Source organism: Pygocentrus nattereri, chromosome 20 (genome assembly GCF_015220715.1).
Source record: "Pygocentrus nattereri isolate fPygNat1 chromosome 20, fPygNat1.pri, whole genome shotgun sequence".
Lineage (NCBI taxonomy): Eukaryota > Metazoa > Chordata > Actinopteri > Characiformes > Serrasalmidae > Pygocentrus > Pygocentrus nattereri.
The window spans coordinates 37,182,555-37,202,220 of record NC_051230.1 but is presented as its reverse complement, the minus strand read 5'-3'; the positions used below and the strand labels follow the sequence as shown (position 1 = coordinate 37,202,220).

The 19,666-nt window shown below is 44.3% G+C and overlaps 1 protein-coding gene across 1 annotated transcript; it reads left to right on the top strand.

Annotated features, from left to right (window-relative positions):
* Window positions 1-302: 302 nt before the first annotated feature.
* On the top strand, window positions 303-14,694 carry ostf1 (osteoclast stimulating factor 1). The gene is made up of 10 exons (XM_037531666.1): window positions 303-497; window positions 1,388-1,434; window positions 5,383-5,433; window positions 5,517-5,580; window positions 7,318-7,371; window positions 7,696-7,803; window positions 8,754-8,803; window positions 13,671-13,749; window positions 14,173-14,271; window positions 14,523-14,694. Exons 1-10 carry the CDS (start codon window positions 464-466, stop codon window positions 14,579-14,581), a joined length of 645 nt encoding a protein of 214 aa, XP_037387563.1. The 5' UTR covers window positions 303-463; the 3' UTR covers window positions 14,582-14,694.
* The last annotated feature ends 4,972 nt before the right edge of the window (window positions 14,695-19,666 follow it).

The following is a 19,666-nucleotide window of genomic DNA, read 5'->3' as shown; positions in this document are numbered from 1 at the left end:
ATGGTTTGGACATGTGTTGAGGAGGAATAGTGGATATATTGGGCAAAGAATGTTGGAGATGGAGCTGCCGGGTAGAAGGAGAAGAGGTAGACCTCAGAGAAGGTTTATGGGTGTAGTGAAGGTGGACATGGAGATGGTTGGTGTGAAAGTAGAGGAGGCAGTGGACAGGGCAAGATGGAGGCAGATGATCCGCTGTGGCGACCCCTAAAGGGAGCAGCCGAAAGAAGAAGAAGAAGAAGAAGAAGATATAAATACATAAAGGCAGTGCTCACGCCGTGGATCCTCCTGCGCGCATGCGCACTGCCGCTCTTCCGTGTTTCCGCCCCACTTCCTTCTCCGAGTATCGACGAACTTCTTATTTTCAGCTTTTCAGCTTTTCTCAGCGGCTGTTTGTGGTTAATCGCAGCTCGTCGGCGGGCAGAGAGCGTTTTGTGTCGCTGCTGTGAGTTTCGGAAGGTGTGAAATGTCTAAGCCGCCGCCTAAACCAGCCAAACCAGGTAAAACAGCTGAAACTCGACTAAACTCCGTTTTAAGGCTTAAAGTTCAGGAGACCCGCGCAGCTCGCTGGGGTCCCGGCTCTGCTCCGACGGCCTGAGCTCATAAAGCTCAACACTGCTGGCGATGTGCTGAAATTAGCCTCATATTTGGAATTTTCCGTTCCACCTTAAATGGCACAGTAGTTACAATGCGGCGCCCTAGGCGCATTGCTGTGACTCCTGTACCATTTAAGGTGGAACGGAAAATTCCAACGAGAGGCTGGTGAATACACACCCAAAATCACACTAGAGTTAACAGAACAGCCGCTGTTGGTGTTTTAGAAGTATATTTGCAGTAATGATCACCAAAATGAAACAAAGAAAGTTGTTATAGTAGAACTGTAAGGTTTATTTAGTGCTGTAATGACCTCTAAGGACTGTGTGATGTTCCTGTAGTGCCCCTCTTAGAGTTACATGTCTTATGTTATAGTATGTCTGTCTTGTCTCTGTAGTGCTTGTTCAGTGTTTTCAGTGTCCACCCTTCACTCTCCACTGCATGCCCATTTTCGGAGTGTGAGTGTGAGTGTCGGCTCTACTTCCCCAATTACAGCACTAAACCGTCGGCTCAGGCTGACTGTAGACCTGCTGGCTTGGGTGGGCATGGAGGCTCTGAGCCTGTGGTAGTGTGGTGTGTTTTGCCTGTAAAGGAGGGGTTGTTTAGGGACTGTAGAGTGGCAGGTGGGGGTATAGGTGGGGTTGAGGAGGGGTTGGCTGAGGATAGAGCAGGTTTGGGCATGTTTAAAGAACTTTCTCTCTCACAGACGTGCAGCGAGTCAATAACTTCACCCATTCAGGCCTTTCACTGTGTGTGTGTGTGTGTGTGTGTGTGTGTGCACGCTCTGCTCTAACAGGTCAGGTGAAAGTGTTCAGGGCTTTATTCACGTTTGACCCACGGACGGTGAGTTACCTGTTTGAACCTCCATATCTGACTGATTTACAGCCTAACTGAGGCTAGCTGAGCATAACTGACCTTAAATGACCTCCAACTGAAATTACATTTAATTTGTTCTAACTGACCATTACAAACCGTAAATGACCCTAACTGACCATAGTGGACCGTATCAGACACTAACTGATGTTAAATTACTTTTAACTGATCATAATTGACCTTAAATTATCTTTAAGCTGAGTTCATGTTTGAGTGACTGAAGTATGGTGTACAGGGATGGTGATACAGTATACGGTGCCGGTGATACGACGTACAGAGATGGTGATATGGTGTACAGTGATACGGAGTACAGGGATGGTGATACGGTATATGGTGACGGTGATATGACACAGTGATGGTGATGCGGAGTACAGTGATACGGAGTACAGGGATGGTAATACGGTATATGGTGACGGTGATATGACACAGTGATGGTGATGCGGAGTACAGTGATACGGAGTACAGGGATGGTAATACGGAGTACAGTGATACGGAGTACAGGGACGGTGATACGGTATATGGTGACGGTGATATGACACAGTGACGGTGATATGACACAGTGACAGTGATACGACGTACAGGGATGGTGATACGACGTACAGGGATGGTGATACGACGTACAGGGACGGTGATACGGAGTACAGGGACGGTGATACGGTATATGGTGATGGTGATATGACACAGTGACGGTGATGTGACGGTGATACAACGTACGGGGATGGTGATACGGAGTACAGTGATACGGAGTACAGTGATACGGAGTACAGGGATGGTGATACGGAGTACAGTGATACGGAGTACAGTGATACGGCGTACAGGGATGGTGATATGGCGTACAGGGATGGTGATATGGCGTACAGGGATGGTGATACGGAGTACAGGGATGGTGATACGGTGTACAGTGATACGGAGTACAGGGATGGTGATACGGTATATGGTGACGGTGATATGACACAGTGACGGTGATGTGACGGTGATACAACGTACAGGGATGGTGATACGGAGTACAGTGATACGGAGTACAGGGATGGTGATACGGAGTACAGTGATACGGAGTACAGTGATACGGAGTACAGTGACACGGAGTACAGGGATGGTGATACGGAGTACAGTGATACGGAGTACAGTGATACGGAGTACAGTGACACGGAGTACAGGGATGGTGATACGGAGTACAGTGATACGGAGTACAGTGATACGGAGTACAGGGATGGTGATATGGAGTACAGGGATGGTGATATGGAGTACAGGGATGGTGATACGGTGTACAGTGATACGGAGTACAGGGACGGTGATACGGTATGTGGTGACGGTGATATGACACAGTGACGGTGATGTGACGGTGATACAACGTACAGGGATGGTGATACGGAGTACAGTGATACGGAGTACAGTGATACGGAGTACAGTGACACGGAGTACAGGGATGGTGATACGGAGTACAGTGATACGGAGTACAGGGATGGTGATACGGAGTACAGTGATACGGAGTACAGTGACGGTGATACGGAGTACAGTGACACGGAGTACAGTGACACGGAGTACAGGGATGGTGATACGGAGTACAGTGATACGGAGTACAGTGATATGGAGTACAGGGATGGTGATATGGAGTACAGGGATGGTGATATGGAGTACAGGGATGGTGATACGGTGTACAGTGATACGGATTACAGGGACGGTGATACGGTATATGGTGACGGTGATATGACACAGTGACGGTGATGTGACGGTGATACAACGTACAGGGATGGTGATACGGAGTACAGTGACACGGAGTACAGTGACACGGAGTACAGGGATGGTGATACGGAGTACAGTGATACGGAGTACAGTGATATGGAGTACAGGGATGGTGATATGGAGTACAGGGATGGTGATATGGAGTACAGGGATGGTGATACGGTGTACAGTGATACGGATTACAGGGACGGTGATACGGTATATGGTGACGGTGATATGACACAGTGACGGTGATGTGACGGTGATACAACGTACAGGGATGGTGATACGGAGTACAGTGATACGGAGTACAGTGACACGGAGTACAGGGATGGTGATACGGAGTACAGTGATACGGAGTACAGGGATGGTGATACGGAGTACAGGGATGGTGATACGGAGTACAGGGGTGGTGATACGGTGTACAGGGATGGTGATACGGAGTACAGGGATGGTGATACGGTGTACAGTGATACGGAGTACAGGGATGGTGATACGGTGTACAGTAAGACGACGTACAGGGATGGTGATACGGTGTACAGTGATACGGCGTACAGGGATGGTGATACGGCGTACAGGGATGGTGATACGGTGTACAGGGATGGTGATACGGCGTACAAGGATGGTGATACGGTGTACAGTGATACGGCGTACAGGGATGGTGATACGGTGTACAGTGATACGGCGTACAAGGATGGTGATACGGAGTACAGGGATGGTGATACGGTGTACAGTGATACGGAGTACAAGGATGGTGATACGACGTAAAGGGATGGTGATACGGCGTACAGGGATAGTGATACTACGTACAGGGATGGTGATACAGCGTACAGGAATGGTGATACAGTGTACAGTGATATGGAGTACAGGGATGGTGATACGGAGTACAGGGATACGGCGTTCAGGGATGGTGATACGGCGTACAGGGATGGTGATATGGAGTACAGGGATGGTGATGCGGAGTACAGGGATAGTGATATGGTGGATGGTGATACGGAGTAAAGGAATGGTGATACGGAGTACAGGGATGGTGATATGGAGTACAGGGGTGGTGATGCGGAGTACAGGGATAGTGATATGGTGGATGGTGATGCGGAGTACAGGGATGGTGATACGGAGTACAGGGGTGGTGATATGGTGGATGGTGATGCGGAGTACAGGGATAGTGATATGGTGGATGGTGATACGGAGTACAGGGATGGTGATACGGTGTACAGTGATACGGAGTACAAGGATGGTGATACGACGTACAGGGATGGTGATACGACGTACAGGGATGGTGATACAGCGTACAGGGATGGTGATACAGTGTACAGTGATATGGAGTACAGGGATGGTGATACGGAGTACAGGGATATGGAGTACAGGGATGGTGATATGGAGTACAGGGATGGTGATATGGAGTACACGGATGGTGATATGGAGTACACGGATGGTGATATGGAGTACACGGATGGTGATATGGAGTACAGGGATGGTGATGCGGAGTACAGGGATGGTGATGCGGAGTACAGGGATAGTGATACGGAGTACAGGGGTGGTGATATGGTGGATGGTGATGCGGAGTACAGGTATAGTGATATGGTGGATGGTGATGTGGAGTACAGGGATGGTGATACGGAGTACAGGGATGGTGATACGGAGTACAGGGATGGTGATATATAGTACAGGGATGGTGATGCGGAGTACAGGGATAGTGATATGGTGGATGGTGATGCAGAGTACAGGGATAGTGATATGGTGGATGGTGATGCAGAGTACAGGGATAGTGATATGGTGGATGGTGATGCAGAGTACAGGGATAGTGATATGGTGGATGGTGATGCAGAGTACAGGGATAGTGATATGGTGGATGGTGATGCAGAGTACAGGGATAGTGATATGGTGGATGGTGATGCGGTGTACAGGGGTGGTGATGCGGTGTACAGGGGTGGTGATACGGAGTACAGGGGTGGTGATACGGAGTACAGGGGTGGTGATATGGGGGGGCGACGACCCCATCTCACTCTAAATGACTGACTATAACTACCTTATTTGACCTTCCCTGATCTTAACTGACCCTTCTGATTAAAACTGACCTTAACTACCTTAACTGACCCTTCCTGACCTTAACTGATCCTAACTGACTTTAATGTACTGTTGCTGACAATCTGACCATCACCAGTTTAATGACTTTAACTGCTAAATGTGTTTCAGCCCGATGAGCTTTACTTTGAGGAGGGAGACATATTATACATCTCAGACACAGTGAGTGCACCCCCCCTCTCTGTCTATTACATGTCTATAACTGTGCAATGTGTGTTTGACTGTACTGTGTTTGTTGCTTATAGAGTGACAGTAACTGGTGGAAGGGAACCTGCAGAGGAAGAACTGGCCTCATTCCTAGTAACTACGGTCAGTCACTTTCTCCAGTTCTACACAGACTCACAGTACTGAGGGGTGGGTTACTGTATTGAAGGGTGTGTTACAATATTCAAGAGTGTGTTATGGTACTGACAGGTGTGTTATGATATTGAAGTATATGTAACAGTACTGAAGTACACTGCTCAAAAAAATAAAGGGAACACTCCAATAACTCATCCTAGATCTGAATGAATGAAATATTCTCATTGAATACTTTGTTCTGTACAAAGTTGAATGTGCTGACAACAAAATCACAAAAATCATCAATGGAGATCAAATTTATTAACCAGTGGAGGCCTGGATTTGGAGTCACACACAAAATTAAAGTGGAAAAACACACGACAGGCTGATCCAACTTTGATGTGATGTCCTTAAAACAAGTCAAAATGAGGCTCAGTGTTGTGTGTGGCCTCCACGTGCCTGTATGACCTCCCTACAACGCCTGGGCATGATGAGGTGGCGGCTGGTCTCCTGAGGGATCTCCTCCCAGACCTGGACTAAAGCATCCGCCAACTCCTGGACAGTCTGTGGTGCAACGTGGCGTTGGTGGATGGAGCGAGACATGATGTCCCAGATGTGCTCAATCGGATTCAGGTCTGGGGAACGGGCCGGCCGGTCCATAGCTTCAATGCCTTCATCTTGCAGGAACTGCTGACACACTCCAGCCACATGAGGTCTAGCATTGTCCTGCATTAGGAGGAACCCAGGGCCAACCGCACCAGCATATGGTCTCACAAGGGGTCTGAGGATCTCATCTCGGTACCTAATGGCAGTCAGGCTACCTGCACGGTGTTGGGCTGTGAGCACAACCCCCATCTGTGGACGTCGGGCCCTCATACCATCCTCATGGAGTCGGTTTCTAACCGTTTGTGCAGACACATGCACATTTGTGGCCTGCTGGAGGTCATTCTGCAGGGCTCTGGCAGTGCTCCTCCTGTTCCTCCTTGCACAAAGGTGGAGGTAGCGGTCCTGCTGCTGGGTTGTTGCCCTCCTACAGCCTCCTCCACGTCTCCTGGTGTACTGGCCTGTCTCCTGGTAGGGCCTCCAGCCTCTGGACACTACGCTTACAGACACAGCAAACCTTCTTGCCACAGCTCGCACTGATGTGCCATCCTGGATGAGCTGCACTACCTGAGCCACTTGTGTGGGTTGTAGAGTCCGTCTCCTGCTACCACGAGTGTGAAAGACCACCAACATTCAAAAGTGACCAAAACATCAGCCAGAAAGCAGAAAGGTGCTGAGAAGTGGTCTGTGGTCCCACCTGCAGAACCACTCCTTTATTGAGTGTGTCTTGCTAATCGCCAGTAATTTCCACCTGTTGTCTGTTCCATTTGCACAACAGCTGTGAAACTGATGGTCAGTGTTGCTTCCTAAGTGGACAGTTTGATTTCACAGAAGTTTGATTTACTTGGAGTTATATTGTGTTGTTTAAGTGTTCCCTTTATTTTTTTGAGCAGTGTATGTATTATGGTACTGAAGTATGTGTTGCAGTACTGGAATGTATGCTACAGTACCGAAGTGTAACAGTGCTGAAGTGTGTTATGGTACTGAATTGAGTGTAATTGAAGTGTGTATGACAGTTGTGAGTGTTATGGTACTGAAGGGTGTGTCCCAATACTGACGTGTGTTACAGTACTGAAGAGTGCGGGTACTATGTTATGGTGTCTGATTGGGTCTATTCTTTCTCTGGTTTACTGCGAGTGATTGAACCTCTCCTCTTTCCCACAGTGGCAGAGCAGGCTGAGTCCATTGATAACCCCATGCACGAGGCAGCCAAGAGAGGTGCTCCACACTGTATATATGAATACACAGTGCTTTATTATTTAAATCTCATATGTGCTTAAAAGTAACAGTTAAAGCTGTTTTAACTGAAATGTTACTTGCAGATTTTTACTCAGACATTCCGCTAAAAAATAGTTTTAATAACGTTAAATGTTCACAGATCCGTTCAGCAGTGTAAGTATTTTAAGAAGCAGAATATTCCTCACTATGATATAACAATAATGAAAAACAAATTACTGTTAGTGTTCCATGTCTTTAGCACTTTACTAAAACTGCGTGTGTGTGTGCGTGTGTGTGTGTGTGTGTGTGTGTGTGTGTGTGTAGGTAATCTAAGCTGGTTGAGAGAGTGTTTGGATAACCGGGTTGGCATTAACGGGTTGGATAAAGCAGGAAATACAGCGCTGTACTGGAGCTGCCATGGAGGACACCGTGGTAACTCACTCATAACATACTCATAGACACTCATATGTACAGTTATATATGTTTATTTACAGTCACATACAGTAAATAAAGGTATATTTACATTTATGTGCTCATATACTCAAACATTCAGAATCAGAATTCTTTATTGATCCCAGAGGGAAATTGCAGTTGTTACAGTTGAATAAACATTTTAATAATTTAAAACAAAGATAAAGAGAAATTTGCATTATGTACACAAGATTTAAGTTGATATGAATACAACAGGTAAGAATGACCTCCTGTGGCGCTCTGTGGTCATTTCAGTAGAATGAGTCTTGAGCTGAATGAGCTCTTCTGTCTCATCACCGTGTCGTAGAGTGGGTGGGAGCCACTGTCCATAACGGCCTGCAGCTTAGACAGCGTCCTCCTCTCCGACACGGCCGTCAGCGAGTCCAGCTCCACACCCACAACATCGCCGGCCTCGCGGATCAGTCTGTTGAGTCTGTTGGCGTCTGCCACCCTCAGCCTGCTTCCCCAGCATGCAACAGCATAGAGGACAGCACTCGGCACCACAGACTCACAGAAGATCCTGAGCATAGTCCGGCAGATGTTGAAGGACCTCAGGCGCCTCAGAAAATAGAGACGACCTTGGCCCTTCCTGTAGAGGGCGTCAGTGTTCTTAGCCCAGTCCAGTTTGTCAATATATACACCCAGATATTTGTAATCATCCACAGTGTCCACACTGACCCCGCTGATGGACACAGGGGTCACCAGTGCCTTGTCCCTTCTCCGGTCCACCACCGGAGGCATTTATACACATATGCATGTGTAATTACACACACAACCAAACACTTCCATATTCAGCGTTGTGCAGAAGTCTTAGACACACACTTAGTAAAGCTCTTAATCTGAATGGATGTGTGTGTGTGTGTGTGTGTGTGTGTGTGTGTGTGTGTGTGTGTGTGTGTGTGTGTGTGTAGATGTGGTGGAGCTGTTGCTCAGCCAGCCGAACTGTGAGCTCAATCAGCAGGTGGGTCATTTCCCCTCTAACTCTGAACTGATAGTTAAAAAAAGTTCATTTTATTTATTGCTTAAGTACTGTGATGTGATTAGATTTAAGAGACCCTTATTAGACCCACAACAGGGAAATTCCACCTTTGCATTTAACCCATCTGTGAAGTGAAACACCACATACACACTAGGGGGCAGTGAGCACACTTGCCCAGAGCAATGGGCAGCCCAATCCACGGCGCCCGGGGAGCAGTTGGGGGTTAGGTGTCTTGCTCAAGGGCACCTCAGTCATGGACTGTTGGCTCTGGGGATTGAACCAGCAATGTTCCGGTCACAGGGCCAGTTCCTAAACCTTCAGCCCCAAGACTCTGATTAGATGCTATAGTGTGTACAGTGATGTAATTACATGTTGCCGTGTGTATGATTTGTTTAGATTTTATAGTTTGTACGTTGATGTGGTTAGAGGTTACAGTGTGTACAGTGATATGGCTAGTTGTTAGTGTGTATAGTGATTAGATGTTACAGTATGTACAGTGGGGTGATTAGATGTCATAGTGTGTACATTGATGTGATTAGATGTTAGTGTGTACAGTGATTAGAGGTTATAGTGAGTACAGTGATGTGGTTAGAGGTTATAGTGTGTACAGTGACGTGATTAGATGTTATAGTGAGTCCAGTGGTGTGATTAGATGTTATAGTGAGTCCAGTGGTGTGATTAGATGTCATAGTGAGTACAGTGGTGTGATTAGATGTTATAGTGAGTCCAGTGGTGTGATTAGATGTTATAGTGTGTACAGTGGTGTGACTAGATGTCATAGTGTGTACAGTGGTGTGATTAGATGTCATAGTGAGTACAGTGGTGTGATTAGATATTATAGTGTGTACAGTGGTGTGATTAGATGTTATAGTGTGTACAGTCGTGTGATTAGATGTTATAGTGTGTACAGTGGTGTGATTAGATGTCATAGTGTGTACAGTGGTGTGATTAGATATCATAGTGAGTACAGTGGTGTGATTAGATGTTATAGTGAGTACAGTGGTGTGATTAGATGTCATAGTGAGTACAGTGGTGTGATTAGATGTTATAGTGTGTACAGTGGTGTGATTAGATGTTATAGTGTGTACAGTCGTGTGATTAGATGTTATAGTGTGTACAGTGGTGTGATTAGATGTCATAGTGTGTACAGTGGTGTGATTAGATATCATAGTGAGTACAGTGGTGTGATTAGATGTTATAGTGAGTACAGTGGTGTGATTAGATGTTATTGCGTGTACAGTGGTGTGATTAGATGTCAGTGTGTACAGTGGTGTGATTAGATATCATAGTGAGTACAGTGGTGTGATTAGATGTTATAGTGAGTACAGTGGTGTGATTAGATGTCATAGTGAGTACAGTGGTGTGATTAGATATTATAGTGTGTACAGTGGTGTGATTAGATGTTATAGTGTGTACAGTGGTGTGATTAGATGTTATAGTGTGTACAGTGGTGTGATTAGATGTCATAGTGTGTACAGTGGTGTGATTAGATATCATAGTGAGTACAGTGGTGTGATTAGATGTTATAGTGAGTACAGTGGTGTGATTAGATGTTATTGCGTGTACAGTGGTGTGATTAGATGTTATTGCGTGTACAGTGGTGTGATTAGATGTCATAGTGTGTACAGTGGTGTGATTAGATGTCATAGTGAGTACAGTGGTGTGATTAGATGTCATAGTGTGTACAGTGGTGTGATTAGATGTTATAGTGTGTACAGTGGTGTGATTAGATGTTATAGTGTGTACAGTGGTGTGATTAGATGTTATAGTGTGTACAGTGGTGTGATTAGATGTTATAGTGAGTACAGTGGTGTGATTAGATGTTATAGTGTGTACAGTGGTGTGATTAGATGTCATAGTGTGTACAGTCGTGTGATTAGATGTTATAGTGTGTACAGTGGTGTGATTAGATGTTATAGTGAGTCCAGTGGTGTGATTAGATGTCATAGTGTGTACAGTGGTGTGATTAGATGTCATAGTGAGTCCAGTGGTGTGATTAGATGTTATCGTGTGTACAGTGGTGTGATTAGATGTTATCGTGTGTACAGTGGTGTGATTAGATGTCATAGTGAGTACAGTGGTGTGATTAGATGTCATAGTGTGTACAGTGGTGTGATTAGATGTCATAGTGTGTACAGTGGTGTGATTAGATGTCATAGTGAGTCCAGTGGTGTGATTAGATGTCATAGTGTGTACAGTGGTGTGATTAGATGTCATAGTGTGTACAGTGGTGTGATTAGATGTTATAGTGAGTCCAGTGGTGTGATTAGATGTTATAGTGTGTACAGTGGTGTGATTAGATGTTATAGTGTGTACAGTGATGTGATTAGATTTTATAGTGAGTCCAGTGGTGTGATTAGGTGTTATAGTGAGTCCAGTGGTGTGATTAGATTTTATAGTGAGTCCAGTGGTGTGATTAGATGTCATAGTGTGTACAGTGGTGTGATTAGATGTTATAGTGAGTCCAGTGGTGTGATTAGATGTTATAGTGTGTACAGTGGTGTGATTAGATGTCATAGTGTGTACAGTGGTGTGATTAGATGTCATAGTGTGTACAGTGGTGTGATTAGATGTTATAGTGTGTACAGTCGTGTGATTAGATGTTATAGTGTGTACAGTGGTGTGATTAGATTTTATAGTGAGTCCAGTGGTGTGATTAGATGTCATAGTGTGTACAGTGGTGTGATTAGATATCATAGTGAGTACAGTGGTGTGATTAGATGTTATAGTGAGTACAGTGGTGTGATTAGATGTTATTGCGTGTACAGTGGTGTGATTAGATGTCAGTGTGTACAGTGGTGTGATTAGATATCATAGTGAGTACAGTGGTGTGATTAGATATTATAGTGTGTACAGTGGTGTGATTAGATGTTATAGTGTGTACAGTCGTGTGATTAGATGTTATAGTGTGTACAGTGGTGTGATTAGATGTCATAGTGTGTACAGTGGTGTGATTAGATATCATAGTGTGTACAGTGGTGTGATTAGATGTTATAGTGAGTCCAGTGGTGTGATTAGATGTCATAGTGTGTACAGTGGTGTGATTAGATATCATAGTGAGTACAGTGGTGTGATTAGATGTTATAGTGAGTACAGTGGTGTGATTAGATGTTATTGCGTGTACAGTGGTGTGATTAGATGTCAGTGTGTACAGTGGTGTGATTAGATATCATAGTGAGTACAGTGGTGTGATTAGATATTATAGTGTGTACAGTGGTGTGATTAGATGTTATAGTGTGTACAGTCGTGTGATTAGATGTTATAGTGTGTACAGTGGTGTGATTAGATGTCATAGTGTGTACAGTGGTGTGATTAGATATCATAGTGAGTACAGTGGTGTGATTAGATGTTATAGTGAGTACAGTGGTGTGATTAGATGTTATTGCGTGTACAGTGGTGTGATTAGATGTTATTGCGTGTACAGTGGTGTGATTAGATGTCATAGTGTGTACAGTGGTGTGATTAGATGTTATAGTGAGTACAGTGGTGTGATTAGATGTTATAGTGTGTACAGTGGTGTGATTAGATGTCATAGTGTGTACAGTCGTGTGATTAGATGTTATAGTGTGTACAGTGGTGTGATTAGATGTTATAGTGAGTCCAGTGGTGTGATTAGATGTCATAGTGTGTACAGTGGTGTGATTAGATGTCATAGTGAGTCCAGTGGTGTGATTAGATGTTATCGTGTGTACAGTGGTGTGATTAGATGTTATCGTGTGTACAGTGGTGTGATTAGATGTCATAGTGAGTACAGTGGTGTGATTAGATGTCATAGTGTGTACAGTGGTGTGATTAGATGTCATAGTGAGTCCAGTGGTGTGATTAGATGTCATAGTGTGTACAGTGGTGTGATTAGATGTCATAGTGTGTACAGTGGTGTGATTAGATGTTATAGTGAGTCCAGTGGTGTGATTAGATGTTATAGTGTGTACAGTGGTGTGATTAGATGTTATAGTGTGTACAGTGGTGTGATTAGATGTTATAGTGTGTACAGTGATGTGATTAGATTTTATAGTGAGTCCAGTGGTGTGATTAGGTGTTATAGTGAGTCCAGTGGTGTGATTAGATTTTATAGTGAGTCCAGTGGTGTGATTAGATGTCATAGTGTGTACAGTGGTGTGATTAGATGTTATAGTGAGTCCAGTGGTGTGATTAGATGTTATAGTGTGTACAGTGGTGTGATTAGATGTCATAGTGTGTACAGTGGTGTGATTAGATGTCATAGTGTGTACAGTGGTGTGATTAGATGTTATAGTGTGTACAGTCGTGTGATTAGATGTTATAGTGTGTACAGTGGTGTGATTAGATTTTATAGTGAGTCCAGTGGTGTGATTAGATGTTATAGTGTGTACAGTGATGTGATTAGATGTCATAGTGTGTACAGTGGTGTGATTAGATGTCATAGTGAGTACAGTGGTGTGATTAGATGTTATAGTGTGTACAGTGATGTGATTAGATGTTATAGTGTGTACAGTGGTGTGATTAGATGTCATAGTGAGTACAGTGGTGTGATTAGATGTTATAGTGTGTACAGTGGTGTGATTAGATTTTATAGTGAGTCCAGTGGTGTGATTAGATGTTATAGTGAGTACAGTGATGTGATTAGAGGTTATAGTGAGTACAGAGGTGTGATTAGAGGTTATAGTGTGTACAGTGATGTGATTAGATGTTATAGTGTGTACAGTGATGTGATTAGATGTTATAGTGTGTACAGTGGTGTGATTAGATGTTATAGTGTGTACAGTCGTGTGATTAGATGTTATAGTGTGTACAGTGGTGTGATTAGATGTCATAGTGTGTACAGTCGTGTGATTAGATGTTATGGAAAATGACCGTGATTGTTCTGCAGAATAAACTGGGAGACACAGCTCTTCATGCAGCTGCCTGGAAGGGTTACGCAGACATTGTGGAGATGCTTCTCAATCGCAGTATGTAACAAACCAAACTCATCATCCCTCCGTCCTCTCATTCATCATCCCTCTGTCCTCATCCCTCCATCTTCTCATTCCATCATCATCCCTCCGTCTTCTCATTCCATCATCATTCCTCCGTCCTCTCATTCATTATCCGTCTCATTCATCATCCCTCTGTCCTCTCTCTGATACTTCATCCCTCCACCCTCTCATTCAATCATCATCCCTCTGTCCTCTCATTCATCATGCCTCCATTCTCTCTGTGATACTTCTTCCCTCCATCCTCTCATTCATCTTCCCTCCATCTTCCTTCATTCATGCCTCCAACCCTCTCTTTCATCATCTTTTCTGATTCTTCATCGCTCCATCCTCTCATTCACTCACCATCCCTCCATTCTGTATCCTTCTGTGTGTGTGTGTCTGTGTGTGTGTGTGTAGACGCCAGGACTGATGTTCTGAATAATGAGAAGAAGACGGCGCTGGAGATGGCCACTAATGCTCAGTGTGCATCTTTGCTGAAGAGGAAGCAGAGCAGCGGTGAGGCCACAACACAACAAAAACATGCAAATATTTATTTCCTTATCTTTAATCACTGTAACATCATTAAGACCTGTACAAAAAAAATACAAAACCCCATAAACCCTATTAATCCCACAGTAAAATCCATTAACCTCTAACTTCAGTCTCCTCATGAACACCTTTTACAGATTTTTTACTTGTTCATATTTTGTACAGAACTATTTATCTGTGTATTTGTGTGCGAGTTCACTATGTTTGTGTGTTTGCAGTGATAATGCGCACTCACAGTAATGCTGATGAGTATCTGGATGACGAAGATTCAGACTGAGATGAAGACGAGATGTCTAGAACATTCCATCACCACACTCTCTCACGCTCACACAGTGTGTGAATCAGCCTGTATGTAGTAATAGACAACTGATAGAGGACGGGGGGACGGGATGAGGGGTGGGGGGTGGGGGGTGGTGGGTGGGGTCTAGTTACCTGCTTTCTCGAGTGTTTTAATTTAAGCCTTAAAGTCGTTTCACTGAAAAGCCTCTACTTTAGAATCAGCACACTGCCCCCTGCTGGAGAAGTCATGCAGTAACACAAAGCTCAGTAGAGTGTGAGCGCTCCTCAGTGCTCCTCAGCACTCCTCTGGGCTCTTCAGTAGAAACAGATCCTCATTCTCTACTTTGCGGTGATGAGGTGCTGATTTGGTCTCTTTGAGCCGGGCCAGTGATTCACTTGGTCTACAAAATTGTATCGAAGTTGTGTCCTTCAAAATTAGATGAGACTAAATAAAAACCTGAGAGTTTTGTTGTCAGAGCTGGAGCACCCCCTGGGGGCTGTGTTTATGGGTGAAAAGATCATTCTGTACTCTCTGAAAACAGCACATGGCTTCTGTGCTGCATGTATTATTTGATTTTCAAACAGGAAACTATGCAAATAAACCAGTTTATATTCAACGTGATTTAATTTGCTTTCATGTTTGTTACATTGAGCGTGTTTGATCATCTCTACTGACAATCTTTACATAATCTAGCAAATCTTCTGTTTTAGGAAGAAGAATAATGCAGGAAGCACACAGGTGGTCAGGATTTGATTCAGTGGCATCAGATTCTTTGGTCCAGTCTGTTAATAAAAATGGTAAATACTCTGTATCCTAATCAAACACAACACGCTGCAGTGTGATCCTCACCTCTGTGGTGTCTAGCTGTGGCTGAAGATAGCATGGCCAAAAGAAACACGTGTGGTTTTATTTAAAAATGTACATTTTTAAATGAATCTGAGCTGCTGCATGAACTGCACTCTGTTTCTGGAGTGACAGGCAGGCTAGTGTAGGTCAGGGGTGTCGAATCTTATTCACAGAGTGTGGCTGCAGGTTTTTATTGATTCCACTTGTTTGATCAGCTGCTCATTTTCTAACAGCCTGTAAAATGTAGCAAGTAGCATGAAAACCTGCACCACACCAGAGTCGTGTCGATCTGGGTTGATCTCGGTTGGCCTGTGTTGATCTGAGTTTATCTGGGTTGGCCTGTGTTGATCTGGGTTGACCTGTGTTAATCTCTGTTGATCTCGGTCGATCTCGGTCGGCCTGTGTTGATCTCGGTCGATCTCTGTCGGCCTGTGTTGATCTCGGTCGATCTCTGTCGGCCTGTGTTGATCTCGGTCGATCTCTGTCGGCCTGTGTTGATCTCGGTCGATCTCGGTCGGCCTGTGTTGATCTCGGTCGATCTCGGTCGGCCTGTGTTGATCTCGGTCGATCTCGGTCGGCCTGTGTTGATCTCGGTCGATCTCGGTCGGCCTGTGTTGATCTCGGTCGATCTCGGTCGGCCTGTGTTGATCTCGGTCGATCTCTGTCGGCCTGTGTTGATCTTGGTTGATCTCTGTCGGCATGTGTTGATCTCGGTTGATCTCTGTCGGCATGTGTTGATCTCGGTTGATCTCTGTCAGCCTGTGTTGATCTCTATTGATCTTTGTTCATCTGGGTTGGCCTGTGTTGATCTGGGTTGGCCTGTGTTGATCTCGGTCAATGTCTGCCAGCCTGTTTTGATCTCGGTCAATCTCTGTCGGCCTGTGTTGATCTCGGTCAATCTCTGTCGGCCTGTGTTGATCTCGGTCGATCTCTGTCGGTCTGCGTTGATCTCGGTCGATCTCTGTCGGCCTGCGTTGATCTCGGTCGATCTCTGTCTGCGTGCGTTGATCTCGGTCGATCTCTGTCGGCCTGCGTTGATCTCGCTCGATCTCTGTCGGCCTGCGTTGATCTCGCTCGATCTCTGTCGGCCTGCGTTGATCTCGCTCGATCTCTGTCGGCCTGCGTTGATCTTGGTTGATCTCTGTCGGCCTGTGTTGATCTCTATCGATTTTTGTTCATCTGTGTTGGCCTGTGTTGATCTGGGTTGGTCTCGGTTGGCCTGGGTTAATCTTGGTTGGCCTGTGTTGATCTGGGTTGGCCTGTGTTGACCTCTGTTGGCCTGTGTTGATCTTGGTTGATCTCTGTCAGCCTGTGTTGATCTCTATTGATCTTTGTTCATCTGGGTTGGCCTGTGTTGATCTTGGTTGATGTCTTTCGGCCCGTGTTGATCTCGGTCAATGTCTGTGTTGATCTCTATCGATTTTTGTTCATCTGTGTTGGCCTGTGTTGATCTGGGTTGGTCTTCCTTGGCCTGTTAACAGACAAGAAAAGAATGGAAATCAATTTAATGGAAAGATTTATCACATAAATAATATGAGCTACATCACAAATGCTAGTCTACACCACATTTACGTGGTAAAAATCTGTAAAACTGTAACTTAATGACTAAAGTAACGTTTAAAGATGGTTATATACTCTAACTCATTCTGCCTGACCAGCCAGGTATAAATATTCATTTAGTGTGACTCATTCATTCATGTAACATGTTTGTTACAGTTTTTATTCAAAATAGGCCATTTTTTCTCCTCTTTCAGCTTGTTCACTGCAGGGCTGCAGAGCCTAGAATAGTATTTGAGGTTGTATTTTTAGTCCGGTATCAGTGATTAAAGCCCAAGAAAGGTTGGAAGTCCCACTTTTCTCTGAATGTTTGGTAATTATGTGAATGTTGTGCTGTAAAAAATAAAAGGACAGCTCTTATAATTGAAGGATTCTGTTCTGAAACTCGTTCAGGAGTGTTCTTTTCTCATTATATACGTTGTTGAAATGAAAGAGTGACGGTGCTCGACTGACCTGTCTACAGTCCAGAACTGTCTCCCGTGAAAATGTGTGTCTTATGAAGCTCAGAATGCGACAGTGAGCTAGAGCCAGTCTGAGCAGTCACTGGATGGAAGGCAGGAAACACCCTGGAAAGCTCGCCATTCCATCACAGGCCATGAATGAGTGCGTATTTGCGAAAAAAAAAACTTAATGTTCAACAATGAAAAGATCGTATATTGTGTTTTGTACTGTTTTGAATTTAATACAGATCAAACGGAATGTATGAATCACTGCTTTATGCTTTTATCAGCATATCACTGTCAACTTTTTTGGAACAGGGTTTGTAAAAGAGGGATGTAAAGTTTGACGCGTATTCAAACCCAGATTAAAAACATCTGTTTTCATGTCATCACATCTTCCACAGTTGGTGATTGTGCTGTTATTTCATTTTAACAGTGATGTTTCCAGTCTGTGTTTGTCTTCCAGTGTAGAGCAGATAGAGCCTGTATAACTAATGAAAGATGCTGCGGTAATGAACTTTTACTGCGTCTCAGCCAAACAGGTTCCAGAACATTCAGCTCTTTACTCCTCAGCATCAGTGGACGATCCATAGGCCAGGTATGTGTTCCTGTGCTCTCTGGAGGTCAGTGTGGAATTAAAGTCTTCATCCAGAGGCCTCGCTGGTTTCACCAGTTTTGCATTGTAAAACATTAATATTTATATTTGATTATTTCTTCATTCACATCAGAGCTTTAATATCTTGTTCTCTACTGTACAACAGTTTGTGTGTGTAAAGAAAATATTAGACTCGTTGAGCTGGAGAGTCTAAAACTGGGTGTGAATCCCTGAGCAGAGCTGTGGCTCCTGAGGGGCCAGAATTCCAGAGTGAATTCTTTACAGGAAACAGGAACTAAAAGGTCATGGCCTGGAGAGATTATCAGCAAATTATTCATAATTATGTTCTCGTTAATGTCAACTAGGTCTTCTGAAGGTGTGCTAGAAGAAAGACTTTTCTTTCACTCAACCACAAAGGCAAGCACCTGGAATTCTCTACATGTCCCTGGAACAGGGGTAGGATCGGTGATGCTTTAGAGCTGTTTTCCCTCCAAAGGCCCTGAGAACCTTTTGAAAGTACATGGTATCACACAGCATCTGCCTGTGCCACAACAGCTAAACCTAAAAGCTAAAACTGAGTCCATGAGGATAGTAGTGAAAAGGTTAAACCCACACAAAATTGGTTCAGTGACCATAGAATCAAGCTTTTGATATGGTTGTGCTAGTCAGCTGAGCTCCATCCCACTGAAAACCTGTGAAGAGAGTCCAGCAGCCAAGAGCCTGAGGGTTTCTTGCTCTGTAATCTCCAGACTTGGAAGACTCACTGCTGTTATGGTGGCAAAGGGAGGCTGCACAAAGTACTCAATGCACGAGTGCCAATACTTATGACAGGTATCGTTCTGTTCAAAGGCTTTTATTTTCTTAGACTAAATTTACCCATCCTGAAACAATGAACTCAAATATAAGCAACATAAAACAGATTTATTAATAATTCATAAAAACCCAAAACCCTTAAAACTGAAAAAAAGAAGAAAAAGCAAAGGGACTGTGTGATTCACCTCTGACCCTCTCTTCTATATAGTCAACTCCAAATTTCATACAGAGTGCTCTCCTGACTCCTTTGCCGTCTTTGAATATTATGTAGAAACATTTTGACTCATCTTCTTTATATTCTTAGCATCATCCATCCATCCATTTTCTAAGCCGCCTCTCCGTCAGGGTCGCGGGGGGATGCTGGAGCCTATCCCAGCAGTACCATCATACAAAACACACAAAATATTCATAATAATGGAAAAAAAATCATTAATAATAACAGAAAAAGTCCAGAGATCTGCACCACAACTCGGCAAAGTCATCTTAACACTTCATATCTTTCATTTTCTAATCGCTGCAAAATAAGTTGAATATCGGCAGTTTTAATTCAGATCACGGATCTGACGTCACAGTTGAGTTCTCGGTGAATCTGCTGGGTGGTGCGACTGGCCTTATGTGTGTTTAAATCTAGCTCAGACTAAACAGATGATCAAGGCAGCTGGAGACCAGGACAAAGACGCTCACTGTGAACACCTGGACACAAGACCTTGACGGTAAAGGTAAACGTGAGGCCTCCATATCTTATTGTTCCATTTCAGATCATTTGGGAATTCTTCAAGTGCTCCAAAATAACTGGAGTTCCTTCACTCACTTCTCTTTATGACCAACAGG